We start from the raw sequence: 16,852 nt of genomic DNA, 5'->3' as shown, positions 1-16,852 counted from the left end.
AGCCAACTTACAACCTTCTTGTCAATGGCTTCTCTGAAAAAAGGAGAGGGAATTTGAGTACTCATTGATTGTTGATTACCTTCTCAGCATATACAACCTTTAGTCTTCATTTTATTTTGTAATGTATATTATACTCGCTGATTCTACATCTTGCTTTCCTTATTTAGAGGACTTGAGTTAAAGTTAAGCTTTATATATATTTCTTATTAAGATAGCAGATTATCTGTTTAGTATCATATTGTATTATATTTATTTTTGGCTTGACTTTACCTTTCTGTACAAGTGGATACTTGATATGTTATTGAAAAATGAAATAAATAAATAAATTTAAAAAAAAAAAAAAATCTGCAAGCCTTACATACAGTAGACAGCGGATGGCAGTTATGTTGCAAAAGACTCATACTGTAGAACATGCTAAATTGAAGACAGGGTGAGTGGAGGATGTCTTCTGAGCATCATCAGGCACAAAAAGTAGGTGTAACCTCCTAGTTCATAAGTCACTGGGGTTTGCAGTGGATCCCGGGGGTAGGTTTGTGATTGTGCAATGTTGTCTGAAGAGACAGAGTGTGGAACTTAGGGAACTTGTATGATCTAAATAGGTATGATTTTAAGGGGTGGAGGGAAGTTGCAGAGACCTTAGTTTGTCTCTAATGTCATCATAGGAGAAGGAAACTATTCCCACAAAAGATGAATCTAGCTCATTATTTCCAAAACTAGGAAGGACCTCCATAAACTGGATTCATATTGGCCAATATCATTAATTTTTATTGAAAAATTATTGGAAAACTGATGGCCGACAGATTGGCCTCTTTATTGGAGGATTTAGTACAGGTGTATATCAGAGGCACTCAGTGAAAAATCTGCCATTAATTTTGGATTCAATAAGATGCTGCCAAAAGCAGGATGTGCTCACACTTCTTCGATGCCGAGAGGACTTTTGATAGGTCAACTGTGAACATAATATTGTTTGTGATGGAGTGTTTAGGATTTAGGAGCTTGTCTTGTTAATAGTAAAGTCTTTATATAATGGTCCCCAGGCAGCCATATTAGTTAACAGACAGAGCTCAGAGGGTTTATGTTCAATAGGCACATGTCAGGGTTATGCCCTATCCACCATGTTGTTTATCTGCCTTCAGTGTGTCGGAAAGCCTCTGCAGGAAGGAGAAAAAGAAGTATATAGGGGAGTTTAGATATACAAGGGGTTAGTCTAGGCAGGGGTGTCCAACCTGCGGCCCTGTGAAGTATTTTGTGCGGCCCTGGTCGAGGGCGATGCAGTGTTTTCCCCTGCTGCCCCCGGGTGTTTACCGTCTTGCCGGCTCCCTCTTCTGTCTTGCTGCAGCATTTGCGCGGCCCCAGAAACATTTTTTTCGACCAATACGGCCCATCCAAAAGGTTGGACACCCCTGGTCTAGGGTGTCAAGTGTTCACAGTGGTGGCCTTTACAGACAACCTCTTGCTATCTTTGGAATTCTCATGGGCATCCTTTCCTACCCTAATAGAGGAGGTTGTCTGGTTCAGCTCTTTTGCTAGGCTGCGTCTGAACCAATCTGAAACATTACCTACTGATGAAGTCTGGTTAACAAAGCATTCATATTTATAAGGCCATATTTATACTGTACGTTTTGCTTAAAAAAAAAAAAAGGGGGTGGGGGGAGAGCATTTCTAGAGGAGGAATTTATTTTTAGCAAAAGCTAAGTCTCTTTTTTTCTTCTTGCCCTATATGGTTAAATCATAAGAAAGGATGTATATGATGCAAAGGGATAAAATGGACTCTATATTAGACTCTGACCCCAAAGCTAGCACAGAATTATCACATAAATTTCTAGAGAGACCTATCAAGATCTTCTTTGTAACTAATAAAACTGATTAATACATCACAAATTGCTTCTTTTGTTTTCATACCACAAGTGTCTTGATATATCCCAGTCACTTTAGTTTTTATTGCTTTCCCTCCCATTCATTTATCCACTCCCCTGGTGGTTTGTCTGTAATTTACATGCAATTATATTTTGTAAGCACATTCATATATTGGCCATTTATTTCATTTTCTATTTACATGTTGGTCATTCATTCCATTATCATACATTTCAGCACAGCATCTTTATCATTTATCAATTTCATGATATATCATACCATATCAATTCTTGTATCCCACAAATGTTAGCTAGGAATCATTGTGGCTTACATAATATTAAAATTGCTATAGAGACATAGATATTACAAAGAAATTGCATGGAAGATATCATGCAGGGGACTGCATGGAACAGGGTCAATGAACTGAGGAAAAAAGATGAGTTTTCAGTGCTTTCCTGAATTGGAAGTATGTGGGTGTTTGTTGAAGGCTGCCTGGGAGGTTGTTCCAGATTCTGGGCCTCTGAAACTCAAAGGTGGTCTCAAAGAGAGCCTTCCTTCGAACACAGCTTTCAGAGGGGGGTGGTAGTTTCCATCGTTGGATTGTCCTTGAGTTGTGGAAGGATTGTGTTATTTGAATGGCGGATGTGAGGTCAGCTGAGTTTTTACCGTATATGGCCTTATGTACCATGCATGCTACCTTGAAATGGACCTTAAGAAGAGGTGTAACCCTCTCATATTTGGTCTTCCATAAGATTTCTTAAATAAAATTGTTCATAAGGATATTGCATGTAGGGATCACGCATAAATTGAAAAACTTTGCTGAGTTTGCTGGCCACATGGTTTGACTCTTGTGAACATAAGCAGTTTGTACTTGGCACAATTTTTTGTTGCTTCTCAGTAGACATACTGGCATCCCATTTCTTCTTTTTATTGTAAAACTATTGCCACAGGTGAACTGAAAGGAAAAAAAATGATGGCTTCTGGAACAGACAAAGAAAAGAAGCCCTACAGAACTTCAAGTGATTAAAATGAGAAAGCTCTTTTGAATTTCAAACACATTCCCTGTATGTGGTGAGCACTGGTATATACTGCCCAGCCCATATAGCACAGTTACTTACCATGTTATCCAGGGACAGCATGCAGATATTCTCAACATATGGGTGACGTCATCCAATGAGCCCTGATGTGGACAGCTTCGCAGGCAGACTTGCTTGAAGAACTTTTAGAAAGTTCGCGACTGCTGCACCGCACATGCGCAAGTGCCTTCCCGCCCAAGATAGGGCACGCATCTCCTCAGCGTCTCCTCTGTTCAGATAGCTAGCTAAGAAGCCAACCAGGGGAGATGGGTGGGTTGTGAGAATATCTGCCTGCTGTCCCTGGAAAACACCCGTTACGGTAAGGCAGGCAAGCATATTCTTAACATATGGGTGACCTCCAAGCTAACCAGAATGGGATGGTGGTGGGAGTGTTGGCAATTCAGGAGAATAAATTTGTAATACTCCCTGGCCAAAGTGGCCATCCCGTCTGGTAAAAGAATCCAGACAATGAGAGGTGAAAGTATGAACCGAGGACCAAATGGCAGCTTTGCAGATTTCCTCTATAGGAGTAGATCTAAGGAAAGCTATGGATGCCGCCATGGCTCTAACTTTATGGGCTGTGACTCAACCCTCTAGATGCAGTCCAGCCTGAGCACAGCAGAAAGAGATGCAAGCAGCCAACCAGTTGGAGATGGTGTGCATGGAAACTGGATGTCCCAACTTGTTTAGATCAAAGGAGACAAAAAGTTGAGGAGAAGATCTCTGTGGCTTAGTCCTTTGCAAGTAGAAAGCCAAAGCACACTTACAGTCCAGAGTATGAAGAGCTGTTTCTCCAGGATGAGAATGAGGCTTTAGAAAAAAAAAAACATTGGCAGCACAATGGATTGATTGAGATGAAATTCTGAAACTACGTTAGGTAAGAATTTATTAATAATAATAATAATAACAGTTTATATACCGCAAGACCGTGAAATTCTATGCGATTTACAATGATTAAAAGATGGTACAGAATGAATTAACTTAACAGAGTTAAAAGCTAGTGATTAACAGCTCTAGGGATCAGTTATTGTGGAGAAAGAGTTGTACGGGTCAGCTGCCTAGATACTTCAGGAACAGATATGTTTTTAGGCATTTCCTAAATTCCCCATAAGTAGTAGGCGTAAGCAATTGTTCTAGATCTTTACCCCATAGTGCTGCCTGATGTGAGAGAAGGTGTTGATGATGTCTTTTGAGTTTACATCCTCTAACTGGAGGGGAAATAAAGTTCAAATGTGAGCTTCTCTTATGTCTGTTGGCTGAGAAAGAGAAAAGGTCAGTTATATATTTAGGGGCTAGACCGAATAGTACCTTAAAACAAAAACAACCAAATTTAAGATGAGTACAGAAGACCACTTTGTCATGATGGAATACTGTGAAAGTTGGGTCTGCTACTAATGCTTGTAGCTCACTGACTCTGCGAGCAGATGTGAGAGCAATGAGAAAGACCACTTTCCAAGTGAGATATTTGAGATGAGCCAAAGACATTGGTTCAAATTGAGGCTTCATCAATTGAGCAAGAACAACATTGAGATCCCAAACCACTGGATGCGGTTTGAGAGGTGGCTTGACATTGAAAAGTCCTTTCTTGAATCTGGAAACCATAGGATGCGCAGAGAGGGGGCATGTTCGTGTTTGAGTTTGACGAGTGTCTTGAGAATGAGAGGGAATGGAGGAAATGCATACAGAAATTTGCTTGTCCATTCCGAAGAAATGCATCTGCCTCCAGGCATTGAGAAGAGTAAGATCCTGGAGCAAAACTGAGGCAGCTTGGTGTTGTGGGGAGACGCAAAGAGATCTATTTGAGGAGTTTTCCATTGAGAAAAAATGTGATGGAGAGGTGATGAATTGAGTGTCCATTCATGAGGTTGTAGAAGATGACTAATTTGTCCGACAGACAGTTTTTCTCCCATTGAACGTAGACTACTTTCAGAAAGACATTGTGAAGAATTGCCCAATTCCAAACCTTCTGAGCTTCCTGGCAAAGAGGGAGGGATCCTGTTCCTCCCTGCTTGTTGACATAGTACATGGCGACTTGATTGTCTGTACGAATGAGGACTACTTGATCGTGAAGATGTTGAAAAGCTTTGAGAGCATTGAAGATTTATGTGGCTCCGACGATCTGTGCTGGACCATCGAGATGAGCTCCCCAAGCGTAGGTTGAGGAATCTGTGGTGAGGACCTTCTGATGAGGGGGCGTCTGAAACAGTAAACCTCTGGAGAGATTGGAAGAAAGCATCCACCAGTGGAGAGACTGTTTGAATGAAGGAGTCACTGTAATGTGCTGAGAGAGTGGATCAGAAGCTTGCACCCACTGAGATGCCAGGGTCTACTGAGGAACTCTGAGGTGAAGCCTGGCAAAAGGAGTCACATGAACCATAGAGGCCATGTGACCTAGTAGAACCATCATGTGTCTTGCTGAGAGTGAAGTGAAGGATGACACTTTGAGGCAAAGGTGAATGAGAGCATCCTGATGTTGTTGCGGAAGGAATGCTCTGAGGTGCACAGTGTCCAGTACAGCTCCAATGAATGTAGGTTTTGAGAGGGCTGTAGCTGGGATTTTGGAAAGTTGATTTTGAACCCCAATTGTTGGAGGAACCAAATAGTCCGTTGGATCGCTACAATAACCCCCTGAGATGCTGCATCTTTGATAAGCCAGTCGTCCAAGTAGGGAAAATCCTGGAGACCATGGTTGTGCAGAGTTGCTGCCACCACAGCTTTGTAGCTGCCTCAATATAGTCATCAAACAACTCATTGCCCTGGCATGGGATCTTGTAGATTTGGGTCCATATCCACTGTGCAGAGACAGGCTAGATGGCGCATCGCCACTGAGAAAGCAGTGACCCTGGAGGACATCTCAAAAGCATCATATGCAGCCTGGACCAAATGCATGCGAAGTTGACCTAGAGTGGAATGCATATGCTGAAACTCTGACAGGCGATGTTCTGGGATGTACTTGAAGAAATTGGGCATAGCATTGACCCAATATAAAGACAAAGTTGTAAGTTAATATTCTATTTGTCATCATAGAATTTTGATACAACCGACAGCCAAACTTGCCCATGGTCCTTCCCTCTTGACTAGGTGGGACTGTGGCATAGACCTTGGCCGGATTGTCTCTTTTCAATGAAGACTCAATGAGAAGGGATTGATGGGATAGTTGAGACTTTTCAAATCCCTTACAGTGGATCATTTTATATCGAGATTCCAGTTTTGCTGGGACAGCAGGAACGGAATATGGTGTATCAAGATTTCTTTGGAAAGTTTGAGTGAGAATGCCATTCATGGGTAATTTTAATGAATCCCTAGAAGGATTAGGTATACCTAGTTCTTCCAAATACTCCTTAGAGTATTTTGAATCAGACTCCAAAGTGATGTTACTCATTTGGCATAGAAATTTGGTAAAGGACAACAAAGAAGAAGAAGGATGGTCCTGTTGAGGAGAAGGTAAACAAAAGCCCCTAGAAGTACCTCACATAGCCGAGAAAGATGAAGCCTTACCTGATGGAGACACCGAGGATAACGGCGCCTCAAGGGAATATTTAGCTGATTTCCCCGAAGACGAAGACTTCCCCATCAAAGAAGGTTTGATCGAGGTCGAGATTGAAGATTTTGGTCCCGTAGATGACTTTGCTGGAGTCAAGATCGAGGTCGGGTCCAGAATTGGGGTCAAGCCCTTAGGCAAAGGCCGATCCATGCCCCTGAATATTTTTTCTATCTGAATTCGACGATGTTTAAGGGCTCGATTTTGAAGTGTAGCACAGCGGGTGCACGACTCCAGATGATGATCAGGTCTTAAACACTGTACACACCATTTGTGTGGGTTAGTGATGGAGATCTTGCGTTGACACCGGCTACACTTCTTGAACCCTGTGACCGGCCAGGACATAGAATGGAACACAGCCATGGTGAAATCAAAGCCCACAGACTGAAGCTGCGGAGTAGGCCCTGCCATGACACGAGGAAAAAAACAAAACTTCTTTTTTTAAAAAAAATTTAAATGAAACATGCAAATAAACACAGCGACCCTGTAAAGAAAAAAACACGAGCCGTGGTGAGAGAAGGCATGAGTAGAACTAACTCTCACGCAGAGCCTTGAATCAAGGGCTTCTCAGCTCCGCGGAAAACTTAGAACTGAGGAGACGCACGCCCTACCTCGGGCGGGAAGGCACTCGCGCATGTGCGGTGCAGCAATCACAAACTTTCTAAAAGTTCTTCAAGCAAGTCTGCTTGTGAAGCTGTCCGCATCGGGGCTCTATGGATGACATCACCCATATGTTGAGAATATGCTTCCTGCTTGTCCTGGGATAATGATATGGCTGCAGTAAGACTAGTTGATACAGAAATGAGAAAGGATAACAGCTGCCAGATGTTGAGTATTAATTTTAAAAACTTATATACCGCATTATCATAAAAGTCTAGTACTGTAATCTAGCTCACAATTGAAAGGGAACTGAAAGATGGTATCATTGATTTATTTGCCCTAGTGGTCATATTGAGGTCACTTGATATTTAGTGAAGCTCAAAGCCCTGCATAAATGTCTGTGGCCATGTAATGCAGAATTTGTAACCAGTTTGCTGCAATCACCTGAACTATTTGTAGCATGTGGCAATTAAAGTCTTATATTATTTAAATTTGTCTGAATTGTATCTAGCACGACACTGGGAAAATGATACATACTCCTTTCTACAGCACAGCATTACACATAAGTGGTTTGTACTAGCTATCCAAAAGAAAGGCATCTCATTGAAAATAGAACTAAAGAGTGAACCTCAAATACTGCTTGTGGAAGAACAGCAGAGAAGCCTGGTTCAAACATCACTTGTGATCTTGGGCAAGTTACTTAACCTTCCAACGGCTTGCTTCTTTTGCTCTGGAGCCCGCTGAGAAACGTGTCTTGTGTAAACAGAACGTGCACATGAGCATGTTCTGTTTATAGAAGACACTTTTCTCAATGGGCTCCAAAGCAAAAGAAACAAGCCATTGTTAATCACACACTGAAAAAACACAGTGGCAAGCAGCAGTTTATGCTGAGAAAGGAAAGTGACTGTGAAAGGAGCAAGTCATTGTTTATCTCATGCCATAGTACAAGAGTGAGCATTCTTCACTCTGTCCCTGAGGAAGGATTGAAACAAAGCGTTTTGTCGGACAGAGAGTTTGGCTCACATATGCAAAGATAAGTCCTTTATGTTTGGTTCTTGTCTTGCAAAAAAAATCTCTTATTTTCACAGATGAAAAGGAATCTTTATTGAACTTATCTGACTATCCATTTCATACTTATGGCTTCATTTAGATATATTAGTTCTAACTGCTTGGGAAGTGGCTACACAATTATGTATTGATTTAGAGCACAATTTATGTAATGTATTAATACAGGGTTAGTGCTGAATGATGTAAAAGGTGATCCAGTGGCATTTGTTGATTCTAATCAACCACGTGTGTAACTCCGTTGGGAATTTATTTTCTCTGATTAGCAGAGACCTTATAACTGATTTCACTTTCCCTTACACTCACATATTTAAATATATTCACTTACATATTTGTTTGATTTATTATAGTATCGTGTGTCACTTCCCAACCTACTTAATGAGGATTTCTTTTTGGTTTTGGCAGGCATGTTCCTCCCTAAGTCTGTGCGGGCTTCTATTTCTATTAGATTCCCTATAGAGTCATCTCAGTCTATATGGTCAACATCTTGACAGATATTTGTATAAATATTTCCAGGAAGGTATCAAACACTATCCAGTCTTATCAACACTAATTACTTAGTATCTGGCCTCTATATGGCAATGGATTTGGACACAAAGAAACAGAGGGGATTAAATGTACAGCCAAAGAACAGCTTTAAGTGAAAGGGAGTAAAAGGAAGAAGGAAGAGTATAACAAGTGAGGAAAAGAGGAAAGCTAGAAAGGACAAAGTGGCCAGGCATTCTGCCTGAGGACACTGTGGAAAGATACTGTCAGTAGTGAAAGTTTTGATCAAACTCTGGTTTGATCAGGAACCAAAAATAGCCAATGTGGCAGGAAAGTAGACAAGCTTCTAATCTGTACCCCAGAAGACTTGTTTTAATATACTCTAGTCTGCCATTCCCACCTTTGAAAAATGCGATCAAAACTTCTCTAGACTAGAAGGGTTTAGGGCAGTGGTCTCAAACTCAAACCCTTTGCAGGGCCACATTTTGAATTTGTAGGTACATGGAGGGCCACATAGTTAATGTCTTATTAAAGAAATAACAATTTTGCATGAGGTAAAACTCTTTATAGTTTATAAATCTTTCCTTTTGGCTAAGTCTTAATAATAATATTGTAATTTATAGCTAAAGAGACATATGATCATGAAATTGTTTTATTTTACTTTTGTGATTACGATAAACATACCGAGGGCCTCAAAATAGTACCTGGAGGGCCGCATGTGGCCCCTGGGCCGCGAGTTTGAGACCACTGGTTTAGGGGCCTCTGCAGATTAGATGTCACATCTTTCCAACCTACAATCTATTAAAAGAAAAATAGATATGGAAACAAAGTCTCAGTGGGCTTTTATCGCTAGCCAACTCAAACACAAAACAGACAAGAACAGAACAAAAGTTTCAACTAGCTACAGTAGAAATAAAGGTCATAGCCAATGAACTAACACAGCAACCATATTACTTTATTCAGTCAGCCACTGAAACTGAAGGTCAGTGCTCATAATGGATCTTGCTATTGCTCTGCATCGCTAGATAAAAGGTTCAAACTAAAACTTGAGTCTTGTCCAATAGAGCAGCTCAAACTTTAGTTTCTAGTCCCGCTTTCAAGTTTGGTGCAGAGTGCTGACGTCTCATGCGTGGTGGCTTCACAAATTGATTATACTGGTGGGGACGGTCAAACGGCTTGTAAGGGAAGTTGGCAAAACCACTCTCAGTGTAGCTATCCTGGTTATAGCTGCCGTAAAACTGGTGGTGCTGGTTACCGTGGCTTCTCTGCTGGGCAGTCTGTGGATAGAAGGGTTGACACCCATTACAAGATTGCAATGATTCAGAGGAGCCTGATGACTGACGGCGCAGGCTTTGCTGGTTACTGTGATTTAAAGAGTTGCTTCTCCAACGCTGAGGAGATGGTGGTTTCTGCTGTTTACCAGAGTGCTGACCATTTGATTGGCTGCATGAGCTCCACATTTGCTGAAAGTCTGTTGGTTCCGCTTTGCCTCTGTATTCCTCGTTTTCTTCTTGTTTTATCTCCTTGGGTATTCTCATCTCTACCACCTGTTCATCAGTGATGATTATGTGTGTGCCAGGACTCCATGAGTTCCTATGGCTTGGATTACTTTTGAAAGGAAAGCGGGGCTTTCGATTCTCAGGAGGGATGAAACGGTGTGGAGTATTCTGTCTGCGCAGATGCTTGGCTATTTCCTGCTGTTGAAGATTCTTGAAGCGGACCTGTTCTTGCCTCATCCAGTGCAATCGCCCTCGTCGGAATGAGGGATCATTATCCATTAACTTAGAGACACGGATTTCCTTTCCCAAGTTTTCATTGCCAGGATTCCAAAACTTGTCACTCTCCAAACCAACCTCATTTTCTCTGCCTTTAAACTGAGCAATTGAACTTGATGGTACTTTTTCAGGAGATCCAATTAGAGGAATCACCTTTTCCATTTTTAACATTTTCTCTCTCAGCGCTCGGATCTCTTCATCCTTCGTGTTATTCTGATTTTTCACCTCTTGAAGAATGTCCTCCAGCTTATCAACATGTACTTTGAGGTCATCTACATCTGTTCCTCCTTTCCCCAGGACCATAACATCTTCAATCCTCTCATCGCCAACCCCCACAGTATCCCAGACATCCCGGGCCACAGCTCGCCAAGAATCACGCTCATTGGGATCCTTTTTCCCATACATGGCACACAACTCTTTCATCTTAACAATGGCTAGGGCCTCAATCTCTTGCCTAGTGTGGCGAAAGTCATTCAGGGCCACTTCATAGCAGATCTCCTTGACTGCTTGAATCTTCAGGTCAGAGATGGTGGCCCATTTGGAGTCCCTGCTCAGACGTCGGCGTTGGGGAATCTGATACACCTTGACGGGCTCTCGCTTCTTGCCACTGCTGGGGAGACCACACTTCTTGACTATGGTTTGCACCTTGCTGGGAGGCAACTTTTCCCTCAGGGAGGTGATCAAGCGCCAGCTCTCCTCACACGACCGCTTCTCCGAATCATCTCCGCTATCAGAGTCTGCATCCTTTGGAGAGAAAACAATCAAAATGGCCCCAAAATAACCAAAATGCAAACAAAAAATTTTTAAAAATAATGCAAGCAAAAAAAAATAAATAAATCTTATCATGAGCTAACATAAAAAGCAGATGGGTTTCATTAAAAATGGAAAAAATAACTAAGCCTATGAAATTGACTATTCTGTCAGACCTCAGTTTTTTTATAAATTAAACAACTGATATTTTTCTTGCCTCCGTCAAATGTAAAAATAAAGCATTATGAAAGTGAAGCTACCCAATGGCTAGAGGTGGAAGCAGCACCCATACATGCCACAAAGATCATGCAAGAAAGATGCAATTTGCCTTGTCTGCTTTGCTCCAAACAAACCCCCGTCATGCGAGAGGCTGCAAGACCAGCAGGGCTGGTGTAGGTGGTGCTGATGCAGTAAGGTTAAACGCTGGTTAGTAAATGCTGTGTAGTTTGGCATCACCAGGTTTTAGAATCCATTTCACTATAGAGTAGCTAAAGAAAAGGATAAATATGAAAAGGACAGAAGAAGGAACGTTACAATGTTCAAAGTGTTACTAGGCAGAGAAGTGGAGAACCAGGGTTATGAGAAAACCCATGCAGGCTTCTTTTGGAGTTGCTAAATCAACAGACATTAGCTTACATTTTAGTCTTATTCAAACACAAAGCAAAAGACCTTCTATTTGGGAAAACTCCTCCTAAAGTCATTCAATTTGATACTATCCTTTAAACATCTTTCAAAATTACTTTTCTACTCCAAAGATCGTGCATCCTTCTTCCTCTCCCTCAACCTATGAGAGTCTTTAAGCCTTCTATTAGTCCATAATTTCATACTTCCCCCCCACTGTAGTAGAACTGACTTTTCAATTCATTTCTGTAAAGTATGGTTTAACTTTGTATTAATGTTGCCAGAGCAAGACAGCTTTTGATCATATTTATCTAGCAATCATACAGCACAGCCAGGCATTCACTTACGTCTGCTCCCAGGAGCCAACACATCCTTTGCAGAAATTCAAAGGGTGGATATGGCCCATGGCACACATCAGTAATTGCAGTATATCAACTTAATATCTTCAATTTTAAAAAAATCCTTGTGTCTTCCTTACACTTATCTTACTAGAAGACAGTGTCCATAATGTTTCTCTACACCTGTATCCCACTCATTACCTCACCAAAGATGAGCTTTCAATAATGTTACTCTGTAGTTGCTCTTCCTAAACCTCTGCATTACTTGATCATTATCTCATGAATATTACAGAAGGTTATATACAGTGAACAAGAAAGGGCCCTATTCTATGCCTATGATACAGTTTTCAGGATGCAAAGATAGACCCATCCCATCTGTATACATCAAAATTTGAATTATAACCATAGACTACAAGTTTTTTAAAGGGGACCAAGACCAAATCTCCCAGATTTGGGATCTCAACCTGCATCTTACATCTTTTGTGAGGTTAAAGCATATTCCTCCCCATGTCAGATCATCTTTTTCTCTTAATAATAAAAATGGGTGGCTGAGAAGTGTTTGGGAGATAGTAAAATAGTTTTATAAATTAGGAGGGGGGAGAGTTTAGGAAAGCAGGATACCAGTTTTCAGAGATGGGCAACACCACTCAATGGAGTCAAAGGTCAAAGCACTTTTTACAAAGTTGAAAAACTTTCTAGAATACACCACCTTTCATGTGGTGAAATTCCACTATCTCCATTGTCGAACTGTTGGTACAAAGTTATGACTAGAAAAAGCCAACTCCTTGGGAAGACAGGTGGGCTCTATGAGGAAAGGACGTGCTGCTCTTTGAAAACAGATGCTACAAGTAAGTAACTTTGCTTTCTCCAAGAACAAACAGGAAAGCAATACTCACAAATGACAAACTGCTACAGGCTATCTAAATAAAAAATGGAAAATTAAATGCCAGTGAGAAAAATCATGTTTTTAGTGGCCATAGGCTATTTTCTATGGGTTTTTCTCTCATCTTTTTTTTTTTTTTTTTAACAGAAGATAACACAAACATAATACAAAATTTTATTTTTTTAGTATTTATATACCACTTATAGCCTAAATTGTTTACGGTCAAGTACTCAAGTACTTTTCCCTATCTATCCCGGTGGGCTCACACTCTAATGTACCTGGGGCAAAGGGGGATTAAATGATTTGCCCAGGGTCACAAGGAGCAGAGTGGGATTTAAACCCACAATCTCAGGGTGCTAAGGCTGTAGCTCTAACAGCCATGGACCATAGAGGAGATGGAGTTGAATTCTAAATCTCAACAAGACTCCTCAGGATAGACTTATCAAACCTACTGTAGTTCCAATTTAAACAATAATGGAATATGAATGTTGAAAATAGAAGTTCATGATAGCTTTGCAGATCTCTTCCATGAGTATCAGTCTTGGGTACACAACGGATGGCACCTATGGCTCTACTACTACTGTGTTTCCCAGAAAATAAGACCTAGCATCATTTTCGGGGTAGGTCTTAATATAAGCCCTACCCCAAAAATATACCCTAGTCCCAGGATTCGCCATCAACTCTTCAACCTGCTCCTCCCCACCGCGCAGCTGAACCCCTGCTGACCCTCCATCCTTCCCTCCCCACTGACTGCAATTGAGCCCTCCCCGCTGACTGCGAGTAAGCTCAACCGAAGCAGCGTTGGGCCGGCAGCACTCTAAACAGGCTGTTTTGGCCTTGTCCATCAGGGATTTCACTCTGCTGCGTTACAGAAGAGGTGCATGAATAAGTAGACTGAGAACCAAGTAGTTGCTTTGCAGCATGTACTTATAGGAGAGGAACTAAGAATGCAACTGAAGCTAGAATGGCCAAGAGCTTATGTGCTATCAGAGATGCCCCAAGTTGCAGTATACCCAAACATGGCAAAGGAGATACAGATTGTAAGGTATGAGGAAATAAAGCTCAAGGGATAGGCAAAGCTAACCCGTGAGAAACGAAAAGGATGAACCGGTGAGAAGAAGTTCTGTAGAGCATAGTTGCTTGAAAGAGAAAACCAAGGTTCTGTTTTGTTGCAGGCCAAGGTAGGAAGAGCCATTTCTCCAGGGTGAGAATGAGGCTGAAAATAGTAAAAAAATTGAAGCATAATGATGAGATGTATATGACATCTCCCGACCCCTGTTGTCCAGACAAAAAGGAGGGGTATAGAGAAACTACTGTATCATGGTGCAAAACTGTGCAAGACTCAAAGGAATGGAGCAATAGTGTAGGGAGCAACAAGGCAAGAATCTCAACCCACTAGGGGCCGGTGGAGGTCGGCAAGACCTGTGCACAGTTGGGAATTAGAGGATGAACAGGTTGTTGACCTGAACACGGAAATTGGTCAAAACCCGAAGGCAAACTGTGACTGAAGTGAAACTAAGAACTGAGTAGAAGAAAGATAGGAAATATTACCGGAAGGCAGATATGAAGTAGGTTAAAGGCTTGCTAATATAAAGAGCCTAGAACAGTGAAAATCATCTCCCCCACTTCTCATAGGGTTGCTCAAGTAGCTAATAGAGTCTGGAAGGATGAGAAAAATTCAGCGTCTGCTGAGGTGACCTCGAAAGGCACTAAAAAGTAAAAATAGACATCCGACTCCTGAGAGAAAACTTTCATCCCTGGCTAGAATAAAAAGAAGTATCATGCTGCATACCCAGGTTCAAAGATGGAAAACCTACACTTCAAGTCAGACTTCGAATCTGAGAAAACTTCTGGGAAAAAATGTCTAGAAGTTCTGCGACATTTTCAGTACTGGTCTGATGAAGAGGAAGAAGTGGATTGATGAAGTTCCTGATGTCTCTTCAAAAGAGGAGGTCGAGCAGAAGAGGAACTCTGATGTCTGGGCCTGGAACACATCACAAAAGAAGAGGACTTACGAGCCAAAGTAGCAGCTCTAAGTCTTGAAGGAGAGCATTGTTGAGAAGAACCAGAACTTCAATGAGAAGAACCAGAACTTCGATGAGAAGAACCAGAACTTCGATGCGAAGAACAATGCCTGGAGAAAAATCGGCACCAATAGATAGAACCATGATGCCTCAAAGAAGATCCCTGAGCAATATTTCGATGCTCCAATGGACCAGTGTTATCGGTACCTTAATGCCTCGCGGTGGTATGAGCAGGATGGGCCGGTACTAAAGGAGTTGAGTGTAGGAGAAACATGCAATGTGACCTAAAAACAGTGGCAATCACCCTGTGAAAAAATTCATCAAGCTTCTCGAAAAGAGTGCACCAGTAGCAATTGCTCAATAGCCAGTACTGTCAGTGCAGCAGGTTGTTTTGGTATGGGTGACTTGGCAGAAGAGAAACCCTGTATGGGAAAAACAACCTGCAGCTCAGCAGAACGATTACATCTTTTGGCCTGCATCAAGAGACTCAATGCTGTCAAGGCCTATAATGCCTGCTGAGCAGCCTGTACCAGTACTGAAGGCTCACCAGCTGGTACGAACAGTGCAGCAGATTGTCTTAGAAAGGGTGACCTCGACGAGGATGCACACCTAAGAGAAGACTCAACCTACAGATTTTTAGATCGATGACGTTGATGCATGGTTTGCATCAAGAGACTTGATGCTATAGAGACCTGCAATGCTCGCTGGTATATGGACGATTCAGCAACTTGCTTCCCCGATGCTAGTAGATTTCCTAATGTCGATGCCAGAGTTTCCGAAGGTGATGGCTCCAAAGTTTTTCCAATATCCATAGAGGAGCCAAATAGCTTCTCCCATTGGATACAACAGCCTTTATTTATTTAAAAATTTATATACCGTATATTACCTATACGGTTTCCATAGTAACAAGCATAAAATGTTTAACAAACATACATAATTCAGTTGTTAAAAAAACAACACTCTTAAAAATGGTCAGTAAATATCAGAAGCGTTCAAATCCAGTTTGAATATAAAATTTCAACTCAAAAAAGACTTCACAAACAGTTGAGTTTTTAACATTTTCTTAAAATTCATTCTGGCAGGATATTCTACAGCTTTACACCCGCTACAGATAACATAGTTGCATCAATCTTAATGTGGGAGATTAACATATTACCTTCCAAACATAATTTCATACTGTTTTCTGACCTCAGACTTCTTTTAGGCTGATAGAATTCAAAAACTCTTGAAAACCAGGAGAGACTTGGTACAAAGTTTGATGAATTATGGAAATAATTTTGACTTGGACTCTTTGTTGTATTGGTAACCAGTGCAACTGCTTCAATACTGGTGTTATACGAGTCATTCAAGAAGTACCTGTGATCAATCTGGCTGCAAGGTGGAACATTTAACATACAATTCAATTTGATGATCAGGGCCCAATCACTGAAGACACCAATTATGTGGATCAGGTATGGAAATAGGCCTCTGGCACCTGCAGCACTTTTTAAACCCCATCGTAGATTTCAAACATGGGAAAAATCTCGTCAGCGAGATTGAATTCAATGGTTGAACTAAGTCCCGCCAGGGTAAGAACCTTGAGGCCGAAGCCTGAGGTTGAGGAAAAGAAACAGAAATATATTTCTATTATATATTTATTTTCTTTTTTTTACCATACAAACAAAACAAAAACTAGACTAAATTTGGGAAAAAGAAAAAACGCAAAGCGGGACCGCAACACCGGCTAAACAGAATTCAGTCAAAACAGACTTCTCTGCTCCGCGGAAAACAAAAAACTGAGGTACTGTGAGCGTCGGGAAGGAAGGCACACGCGCATAAGCGGTGCGGGAAGTCATGAAG

General features: G+C 41.4%; 1 protein-coding gene across 12 annotated transcripts in view; it reads right to left on the bottom strand.

Annotated features, from left to right (window-relative positions):
• KIF1B (kinesin family member 1B) overlaps nucleotides 1-16,852 on the bottom strand; it is a 195,786-nt gene that overhangs the window by 81,297 nt on the left and 97,637 nt on the right. For 2 of the 12 annotated variants that reach the window (XM_033922766.1, XM_033922767.1), the window contains one exon: nucleotides 9,448-11,141. The exons of the other annotated variants lie outside the window; for them this stretch is intronic. In XM_033922766.1, the coding sequence (XP_033778657.1) occupies nucleotides 9,693-11,141 (1,449 nt within the window). In that variant the 3' untranslated portion in view covers nucleotides 9,448-9,692. Of the gene's footprint in view, nucleotides 1-9,447; nucleotides 11,142-16,852 lie in introns of those variants that run through there. 12 annotated transcript variants of the gene reach the window in all.

Source organism: Geotrypetes seraphini, chromosome 15, assembly GCF_902459505.1.
Source record: "Geotrypetes seraphini chromosome 15, aGeoSer1.1, whole genome shotgun sequence".
In the NCBI taxonomy this organism is placed as follows: Eukaryota; Metazoa; Chordata; class Amphibia; order Gymnophiona; family Dermophiidae; genus Geotrypetes; species Geotrypetes seraphini.
Note: the sequence above shows the minus strand (reverse complement) of the source record. Positions and strands in the feature narration are given on the sequence as shown.